The 11,187-nt window shown below is 38.9% G+C and overlaps 1 protein-coding gene across 1 annotated transcript; it reads right to left on the bottom strand.

Moving 5' to 3' along the window:
- Positions 1-1,687: 1,687 nt before the first annotated feature.
- On the bottom strand, positions 1,688-10,838 carry kcnv2a (potassium channel, subfamily V, member 2a). Its single transcript, XM_044333403.1, has 9 exons — positions 10,056-10,838; positions 8,617-8,754; positions 8,130-8,308; positions 7,806-7,977; positions 5,627-5,818; positions 5,038-5,292; positions 4,156-4,272; positions 2,756-2,881; positions 1,688-2,586 (listed from the first exon to the last, which is right to left on the bottom strand). Exons 1-9 carry the CDS (start codon positions 10,191-10,193, stop codon positions 2,308-2,310), a joined length of 1,596 nt encoding a protein of 531 aa, XP_044189338.1. The 5' UTR covers positions 10,194-10,838; the 3' UTR covers positions 1,688-2,307.
- Positions 10,839-11,187: the final 349 nt, after the last annotated feature.

The following is an 11,187-nucleotide window of genomic DNA, read 5'->3' as shown; positions in this document are numbered from 1 at the left end:
TTGTATCTCAGACTGTTGTAACCAGAGAATGAAGAATAAAAAGCTTTCATTAACACAAGATGTGTATTTAAGAAAAACAAATTACATATTAAAGGGCTCAAGTCAACTAATAATTTTATGAATTAAGCAATTTTAGCTAAATAGATTAGTATGATTAGCTTTACTAGACCACACATCATCAGATCAACTGTTGTTCTCTCATCTAGCAAACATACACAATGGTGTATGGAAGTCCAGGGCTGCCGATATTAAAGTGAAATCATGTAATGAAATTAAAATGTCATTTTACATTTCTGTGCATGATGTATAACAAAATTGATATTAAAATGTTTAAAATCTCATTTTCATTTACAAAATGCTCTAATTATGTGCCAAAATAAAAGTCAGACTGGAAATCTATTGAAAAAAAAAAATCACCAAAATAAGAAACTACTTTTAAAGCAGAGTTGTGAATGATTAAAAATAAGGTTTCACTGCAGAAAAAAAACATTTTAAGGTTCCAGAAAAAATACCATATGATGCAGAAACATGTCAGATCTTAAGTGTGACCTTTGTCAATAATAATCACTCATTTGCCTCCAATGTGGGATTATCACTGACATTCAATGCACGCTCACTTCCTGTCTCACCTCTGAATAAATTTGAGATAATCTGGATAAATTTATCTTGTTTACAACCTGTCTGATCATCTGACTGCTTGTGTTCAGTATAACTTTCAAGTGATGTCACTGTATTTGCAGATCTCAGCCATTAACTTAACTACAAAGTTATTATTAATAACAGAAATGATGGACAAAACTACGAAAACAAGACCAAAGTTGTTTGAAACTGCAATTTTCTTTTAAAATCCATTTCAGCCTCAAGAGAATGGAAAGAAAGAACACACACACTATAGCCTAATGGCAGAATGCATTATGTCAAAGTGAGTCCTCACAAGGCTATAAAGACAAACGTGTGTGTGTGTGTGTGTGTGTGTGTGTGTGTGTGTGTGTGTGTGTGTGTGTGTATACCTTTGGGCTAGTTCAGATTCCATCTGTCCTGCTGATGTCTCTGCTCAGTCACCCATGACCTTGTTTAGATGTGCACGCTCATTCAAACACACACACACACACACACACACACACACACACACACACACCCTGGACACATTAACTGAATCTGTACACAAACCACTTCACTACATCACTCACTCACTTATATAATCACACACACATACTGTACACGCCTCACTCACAATATCCTTCACACACTCTTCTTGCTCGCTCACTCACTAACCTTCAGCAGACATTTTGACCTGTCACGGTATGAAAAGCACAGGTGTTACTAATGACATTAACGACAGCTCTGTTCTATTCAAGTGTCCCTGTAAGACCTTGTGACGGTGATCCAGCATCAACCTGAAACTGAAGCAGCAGGCATTAACTGTATTATTTCATCTGTTTAAAAACTCACAGTCACTGACAAAGTAAAAGGTTCATTCTGTCGCATGTTCACCTCAGTACAAAACTATGTATGAACACTGTTGATAAGGTTAATAGCTCAGCAGCCACCTATCTGCAACAGCATTACATCATGATTGTTCCTGTGGCGTGCACACACACACACACACACACAAAGACAGAGCTGCACAGCTTTGTGACGAGCAGATAGAAAGACATAGGTTTATTATTAGAGAGAGACACACGGGGCAGATAAACAGGTCTCATATCCATGGTCCAGATGGATATGAGACTTATGATTTATTTCAGTCCTGTCGTCCTGCGCTACTGAATCCTGGATTACATGTCAGCTTTAGAGACTAATGGAGTGTTGATGGAGAAAGAGAAGAGGACGATGATGCTGTTGACAGCTTTGGTGTAGATGTAGATTAAAAAGGATGAATATATATATAACACTTTGGCAAATAAATAAAATAAAGGAGAAGAAAAAAATGAAGGGCATTTCCTTACCTTTCTCCCAGTGCATGTTTGGATAGGCTTAACAGGAATAAACAGGAGGAGGGGATGAATGGGAGGATGGATCAAAGGACACAAAATGAAACATTCCTTCAGGTCAAATCCTGATCTTGAACTTGGGAGTGAAATTTTGAATCCAAAAAGTGTTTTCTTCCTGCAGTCTACTTCTGCCATGGAGTCTGTATAGAATGTCATGGCTTCACTTCCAACATCACTTTCCAAGATTTGAATTTTCTTTCCAGATTTTAGTTTTCCCTCCATCTTTTCCTGACGTTCTTCTCCGCTGTCCCGATCACATCCTGGACTGTCCCTCCTGCTTCCCAGATCTTACTATAGACTCGAAAGCCGCAGGTTACTGAAAGCGGGATGTCCTTGGCGGAACGACGTCCTCGCAACACTCGGCGAACCTCTTGGCCGCCCTCCTGGTGAAGTGCACCTTCCCGCGGGCCTTGGTGACGGTGGTGTACTCGTGGGACTTGAGCTTGGCGTAGTAGTCGGAGAACTTGTTGTAGAGGACGGAGATGGGCATGCCGTTGAGGATGATGCCGAAGGAGATGCAGGCGAAGGCGAAGATGCGGCCCAGGTTGGTCTCTGGGAACATGTCGCCGTAGCCCACCGTGGAAATACTCACCTGAAGGATGAAAGAGATGAAATACAAGATACTGAATATAAACTCTTGATGTTAGCATCAGTCAAACATCTAACAAACAGTCTCTTAAAGTGACAACTGCAGAACCATTAGAGAGATTTTATATGTTCAGGTAGAGAAGAGACAGAAAGCAGGCGGGTTGTCGACTCACAGCGGCCCACCACCATGCGTGTGGCATGGAGGTGAAGTTGGTGTTGTAAACGTCATGCTCCACAGTGTACACCATGGCTGAAAACATGAAGATCCCCATGGCGATGAAAAGCAGCAAACAGCCCACCTGCACACAAAAAACATTCTCTGTTTCTGCATGATGTTCATTCATGTTAATGCTCATAACTCAGAAGCACAGAGCAAAGCTGAATTTTTCTCCTTAGATTCATAGATTCATTAGTCAGACATTTGCATTTCCACTCAGATTTTTCTGGTATTTTTTAATCTTTTGATTTTTTTTCCCACTCATCCTACAAATTTAATCAATTCACACTAGATTTGGTACAGACCTGGATGAACCCAAGTATGAAAATACAAGTCAAAGTTTTTGGATTGTTGTAATTTTCTTCTTTGATATAATCTCTTGGTTCAGAACAGGGTTGCTGCACTTTTTGAAATCAAATTTAATACTTTATGAGACCTTGACAGAGAAAAACATTCAATAACCTTTCCACAGCAAAACAAATGTACATTATGGCTGAACTTCATGTTTGAAATCAACTTGATAATATTAGGAAGGATATTTTTCTGGATAATTTTGTATCTCCATATAACAATCATATGTAAAATCATATAAAGTAATCAAATTATTGACAAATGCACAAATGTGACAAATGAACTGTGTCCCACTGTTACACTTTACACCAGATAAAACTCTGTTAAAAAAAAACAACTTAACTTAACTTAACTTAAAATTTAAATGTAATTACAATTTGCTTGGAATTGTTAATTTTGACCACATTGTGTTGTCAATGAGGCTGTTCTGGTCGTTCTCACACTCACAGAGTCAGCTGTAGTTCATTCTCCACATTAAGACACATTCATGTTACAGTATGTCTACCTTTCATCCACTAACAGTCCATTAAACCTGTGAACTCCAGCTGAGCAGTCACCAAATGAAAAGTCTGCTCCTCTCCTTCATGTCACATGTTGGCCGTCACGGTTCCACACTAAAAACATTATTATCCAGATTCTAGCAACTATCAGAAATAACAGAGGACTTTGCGTCTCCTCTGAACACCCCTGGCTTTACTGAGCATCATCTGTACTGTTTTGTGTACTTCTTTAATCCTGTTACCTTTGTGAGAGCAGGTGGTTTGTGCATAACCAATCAAATAAAAGAAAAGAAAGAGCTGGACCGAGTCACGACTGAAGACCAAAACATATTTAAAAGAGTGAATCCTGTGGGGAGATATTACTCACACAACTAGGCCTCACCTCAAAATTTAAGACCTACCATAATTAAAAATAAGACTTTTTAAGACATGTATGACCTTAAATTCTGAGAATCTTATTTTAGACTTTCTGAGTATCAGCGGGAGCTCTGGTTGAGAGTCTGACCTGCTGGTAGCACTGTCTCAGCGTGAAGCCGAAGGCTCTGAGGCCTGTCGAGTGACGAGCCAGCTTCAAAATCCTGAAGATACGCATCAGACGCATGATCCTCAGAACCTGACCCACCTACAGAGAGAAAATACACAGAAGAAGAAGAAGGCTGTCAGCTCCTGGTCATGGACTGCTGCATCGAGGGTCCTCCTCACCAGTTTCTGTCTTCTGGACTGATGTTTTTTTCCGTCTGAACGAACATATCAGACTCATGATTGAACAGGATGAGAGAATTTGCACATGACTGACTGCTGATGTTCTCCCGACTTTCCTGTCACATCAATGCTTTTGGAAAAAGAAAAAAGAAAAAAAGGGAACCAGTCCTTTAAATGCAGCTCAAACTATACTCTATTTAAAACAAGACTTGCCATAAATATGATATTTTACGAGCAGGTCATTTGATGCAAATTTATGAGGGTTGATAATGCTAATACATTTGTTTTGCCTGCTTTTGGCAAAAAAATTCAAACTTAACTTAAACTTGAGGATGAAATTGGCTTATGTCAGCCAGATGACAAGATGAACAAATGAACAAATGATTAGTGTAACCATGGCAACAGTGTGATTGGGTACTGAATATAAAATAATGTATTATAAAACATTTATTCTGTGATATATTGAGTTCTCCTCTTGAGTTTAGACCAACATGGAAAACTCTTCACTGAAACTCAGTGAAGGATACATCCAATGAAGAATCGGTGTATGCAAAATAAAAAAAACAGATATTTGATTTCTAATAAAAAAGGATAAAATCACCCATTTATTAGTCTCGCCCTCATGCAGTGTTTCTGTCTCTAATCATATAAACTCCCATCAGCCCCCTTTGCGTCCTGTTCTTACCTTTCCAACACGTCCCACGGTCTCGATGTCCCCTGAATGCAGGTGCATGTCCTTGTCCTCAAAACACTCCAGTCCCATCTGCAGGTAGTGCGGCAGGATGGCGATCAGGTCAACCGTGTTCAGCACGCTGCTCCCGAAACGCTTCAGGTCAGGGGTGGACACCAGTCGGAGCAGGTACTCCAGGGTGAAGAAAGCGATGCAGAACGTTTCGACATACTCGCCGTAAAACCTGCCGCTCGGCTGACCCGACGCCGTCTGGAACAGAAAATAATACTTATTATCTGCTTTTGTCTGTTTGCTTGATAGATTGTTGCTCCATGTCGGCTGCCATGATGAGACAGAGTGTCAAAAATCAGGTTTTATTGAAAATTGTGGCTCTGGCTCAGCTCTGCTTCTTAACAATGTAAATGACACATTCACTTGTTTCTTATCTCACTGAATTAAAGGACCATTCAGTAGTTTTGCATATTTCCACCTATTAATAACAAGTTGTGAAATCACTACAACAGAAAAGCAATAATCTTCTTAGTACATATTTGCCTTCTTTTGCCTCCCACACACACACACACACACAAACTGAAACACACACCTTGTACTGCATCTCCTCCACTGTGTTCAGCGTCATGGCGACCAGCGAGACCAGCACGAAGACGGAGGAGGCGAGCGCCATCAGCTTGGCAGTGACAGAGGAGAACGGCTTTTCCATCAGGTTCCAGATTTTCCTGCGGGTCGGCCCGAAGGCCATGCCGTGATATAACGCCTCGTTCTCCTCCATCTCCATCTGGAGGACACGAACAGGAACAGTTCAGAGTCACAGAAGACAAATGGGAGAGATTGTATTTTTCTTGGGGGAAAAAAGAAGGCCATATGTGGCCAGTTGATGAGAATATGTAACTTACTACAACTGCTCAGTTATCAAGAAATAAAAAAAACAAAACACACAAAAACAGAACAGAACAGTCATTAAAGTTGTAGAAGTATACAGTATGTAAAAACTAAGCATATATGTTGGTCAAAAATGAAGTGAAAGAGTAATAAACGAGAGTTAAAGGTTTATAAAAAACATTTCAAAATAAAACAAAGCTGAACAAAATGTCAAGATCACAAGATAAAACATAACCGAACTAAATAACTAAATAAAACTAAATGTCAAGAAAACACAACAGGGATAAAACTGGTACAGCAAACTGCATCAGAGTGGGACCTCTGTGATGGAAACATCTGTCTAAATCAGTGCCAAGAAAAAGCTTATTCTCTCTCCATCTGTCAAGGCGGCGGAGCAGAGTGGAGCGCTGCTTTATAATGTAGGTCAGACAGACTCAGAGTCAGCCAGCACATCACTGAATAACTGCTTTACCAATGAAGCAGTAGGAGCTGATGACTTGACATTTTTATTTTGCAGCGCTTTAATAATTATGGGGCCTGGCAGATGAGAAAAAATTATTATCATTGTGCATGAATTACTAATTCATTAAGAGAGTTTATGGGGACTATTTAGTGTCACTGAAAACTGTGACAGACACACTGTCTCTGGAAAGAGATGTTGTAGTTGAATTTCATTATAAGCACCACAAATAAAAATCTATTAACCTCGTATTTTATTGGGGTGTTAGCAGGAATCGCAGAGATGAATAAAACCAAAACTGTCTGCAAGGATAGTTACCATTGTTTTTACTCCTGAAATGAGCAGTAATGCAGGACGTCTGATAGTCGAGAAATAGTCGCAACACACAGCACAAAATAAGACTTTACTGCACCTAGACCTTTGTTTTTTTGTATTTCAGGACACCTGAAAGCACTAGACCTGTTCAATTATCATTGTCAGGTGTCATGACAACAGACAGTCAGCCGAAGACTGAGCCAATCAAGAAGAGTTATTGAACTGTGACTGTTGCCAGTTCCTTCCTAGCCTGTGGTATCCATCTGCCTGGATGATATTTGTAAGCTACATCAGTTTGCTAACCTGCAGTAGCTACTATTAGCCCTGCCCCCACTCAGAGTCATCAGTTTTATCATGTTTTTAAGGGGAATATTACACTAAAATTCATTCATAATGTGAAGACAAAATAGATAAATTGGGAAAGGAGCAGCATTGTATCTGTACTTCTGTACCAGCATTTATTCTATTGCAGGGTTGGCCAACCTCTGCTCTATGGTTACATGTAGTTTAGCTAATGCATCATGACAAGTGATTTCAAACACAGATTGAACTGTTGAGTATAAGTATGAACAAATCTTTATCAACGAATCTTCAAAGTGAACTGACTATACTGAATCACCATTGTTACTGTCTTAATCAGTAGCTTTTAGCAGCGGAGCTCCTCTCTGGTGACTGAGAGCACCATTTACACCTCAGGTGTGATACATAGCACGTTACTTGTTAAAGGACAGGTTCACAATTTTTAGGTTTTCAATTTTGTCTTAAAACAACAGTCAGGTCCCTGTATGGACAGTGAGAGAAGTTGTCCTCGCTGTAATCATTCTTTCAAATGTGCTTTCAATGTAAGTGATGGAGGCCAAAATCCGCAGTGATTCGAATCAGCAAAGTGATTTGTGATTTACACCATCTGTCAGTCTCTCACACAGCTCACTTTTAGTCGCTCACACAAAGGCTCTGATTGGTTGTTTCTCCAACTAGAGAAAACAGACATTCATCAGAACACCACTAGACAGTTGGCTGACAAATCTGGACATGTTGACAGTGATTCAGACATCTGGAACCAGGCTATCATATGCATGTCCCTTACAAAAATCATGAGTCAACCCACCTCTGCCATCAGCTGTCTCTGTATCTTCAGCTGCTCGTTCAGCTCGTCCTGCCTCTCTTCGAAGGAGATGCGGCAGCAGCGTTGGCTGTTTTTGATTCTGACGCCCCAGTAGTTTATCTCCTCCAGGAAGTTGCGGGGACACAATTCATCTTTAATCCACAACACTCCAGTCCTGGTGGAGAGGACAGAGACAGGAGATCCAGAATAATCTGAAGTGTTCATAGAAAGAAGAGGTGTGTGTGTGGCATGCATTTGAATTCATTTTAAGTGTAAAAGTCTAATCCCATGTTATAATATTATAGTTTATAATGTAGTTTATTTCACCTGTAAAAGTTGAAGATATTGTGGAAGATTTTAGGGTCCCGGTCAAAGAAGAACTCGTTGCTCTGGACAATGTAGTCATCACACAGGTCCAACTTCCTGCTGTGGTCTGTGTATGTAGCCAATCGGCCAATCCGTGTTTTCGGATACCTGGCAGCTAACCTGTAGGGCAGGAGGTACACCTGAAGAAGAGGACGACACAAGAGAATCAAGTGAAATATAATATACATTAAAAAGAATAGAATAGTAGAACCAAAAGAAAAGAAAATAGTTGTTTAGTCCAATTTACAGTGATATAAAACTAAGAAAAGCAGCAAAACTTCATATTTGGGAAGCTGGTACCAGATAATGTTTGGTGTTTTTGTGAATGAGTGTGTTTATGACTCAGTTACTATCTAGTTCAATGAGCTGCTTCACATCTAATAATAAGGTTTTCAGTATATCAATCTATTCAAGCAGTATGTTTGTGGTAGAAACTGAGTAAAGTTACCGTTCCTCCAACATTGATGTTGAGGGTGAAGTGTTTGGTTGGAGAAAGCGCCAGACGGGAGGGAGACACTGCGAATCGATCATCCTCCTCCTCATCTTCATCCTCAGCATAAAGATCATAGATGTCTTTGCTGAGGTCCTTCTCAAATAAAACAAAAAGCTCATGTTGATGAATTCAGCATTTTAAGCTTTTATCTAACATGAACGAGCCGGTAAAGAAATGATCAAACTAGGAAATAGATTTGAAAATAATTGCAAATACTGATGATAAGTTACAAAATATGAGAAAACCAGACAAAAAGAAAAAAACTACAACAAAGGAGACAGTTAAAGAAATTTAAATCCTGTATTGTAGATGCATCTGTGATTGTGGAAAAACAATTTTTATTTAAATATTTCATTTTAAAATTCTGAATCTAGCAAATGCACAACTACTTGGTCCAGATTGGTTTCCGTTAACATTTGGAGACTCGCACCATTTGGCATCCATTGGTTAACAGTTAAAGATGTTGAAACCATAAAGTACTGAATCAATTACTTGATTGGCAGAAAATTAATCACCAAAATATTTGATAACAGAGAAAACACAAAGCGCTCTCTGGTTCCAACTAGTCTAACGTGCTACTTTTCTCATTGTAAACTGAAAATATTGAGATTTTTCATCGTTGGTCTGATAAAAACAATTTGATATTCTCCACCGGAGGGAGCTATTCAGGTATTATCAGTATGTCCTACAGAATTATTATTAATAATTAATATCTTTATACAGTCCATGGTTCTACACCTGCCAGCCTGCACCACCCATAGTACAGAAAAGTAACAGCAGACACTTTGTAAGAAATAAATGCATATAGCTGTTGTAATTTAACCACCTGCAAGCAATTATTGTTACAGCAGTTTTTTTTCTTTCCGAGCTGCTTTTTTCTTTGTTACATTTTGTGCTAAAATCAATTAGTCAACCGAATAGTTGATTGACAGGAAATAATCTACAATTTTTATTATTGTTAGGCAAAAATGCTAAACAATCTCTGGTTCTAGCTCCTGAAATTTGTGAATTTGATATTCTCAGCTTGTTTTGTCCGATCAACATTCTAAAACCCAAAGAGAAAACATCATTTACAGTGATATCAAACTATTTGATGAGGATGTCAACTTGGGCTCTAGGAAATTTATCAAAAATGAAAATAATCATAAGTTGCAGCCCAAATAATATCTGAACAATGAACAGTAAATATGTGTTGACTTTGTTGCAGAGTTTTGTGAAAAAGCCCTTTTGAATCCAAACATTGTCTTATTCTTTGAATATTTATTCAAGTAAATTACATTGAACTAGGACATGTGATATTTACTCTCTAAATTTGAATACAAAATCATAAATAGTAAAGAGAAGACTAGAACAAAATTTAAAAACACAATACAAGAAGAATTAAAACGTCTGACCTGCATGGAGTTCCAGGGCTTTATGGAGGTGTTGCTGAAGTCCAAACATTCGGACGGTTCTTTGACAGCTTGGGTCCAGCTGCTGTGCTTGTAGCTGGGGAACAAACTCCTGCTACGAGCTCTGAGGTGGGTCAACATGGTCCCCACTGGGTGTGTGTGAACCTAAAATCAATTAACCTGCATAGAGTGATAGCCTGGCATCTCTAACACCATCTAACTCTTACAAATACACACACACACACAAACACACACAGCTGGCATCTTGCATGTGTGATCTCACACACATACAAAACTAAGAAGGCAAGAATAGGAAATGCTTTCACACAAATTCAGAGAGAAATCATGTCAGCATGCATACCGATCAGACACACAGCTGTGAGAGGCGTTCCACAAATACACATACACACACACACACACAGTGATGGTGTAGGAAGTGACTCTCATCGTCTAATGCTGCCTGGCTGAGATGATCTGGGTGCTTAAAGTTTTAAATACTATTATCCTCTTCCATCTATCTCTTGATCTCTCTCTATCTCTCTCTCTCTCTCCTCCCACTTACTCCAACATCTCATAACTTTACAAATCTGATAAACTAGTGCTGGATGATACAGTTGAAATCAATATTAATATTATGTTTTTTCAGATGATAAAATAAAGGAACAAGACTAATCACAATAAGCCTTTTCACAGCAGACATTTTGATATGTCACAGTGGAAAAGCAAAGATGTAAATAATAAAATGAACGATTGCTGAATTCAATTTAGCTGCTTTAGTTTCAGGGTCCTGGTGTTGTTCATGCTGGATCACTGTCACACTGTCATGACTTACTGGGACACTTGAATAGAGCAGAACCATCGTTAATGTTATTAGTAACACCTGTGCTTTTCCTGCTATGACATGAGTTGAACTGGTGTGAAAAAGGGCTATGCTAACATGCGGCTGTTTAGCAGCTAACATTTGCTAACAAACCAGAGTTGAGGTTGATGGGAATGTCATTAGTTTTGGAGGTATGTGGTTATAAATAAAGTATTGGATAAAATTTTATGGTGCTAAATGAAAAGTTGAGAAATCACCAAAGCTATTAAAGGTACAGTACTGCATATGGGGACTTGAAATCTGTATAAAATTTCT

The sequence above is a fragment of the Thunnus albacares genome, chromosome 18 (assembly GCF_914725855.1).
Source record: "Thunnus albacares chromosome 18, fThuAlb1.1, whole genome shotgun sequence".
Lineage (NCBI taxonomy): Eukaryota > Metazoa > Chordata > Actinopteri > Scombriformes > Scombridae > Thunnus > Thunnus albacares.
This window is presented reverse-complemented; position numbering and strand designations above follow the sequence as displayed.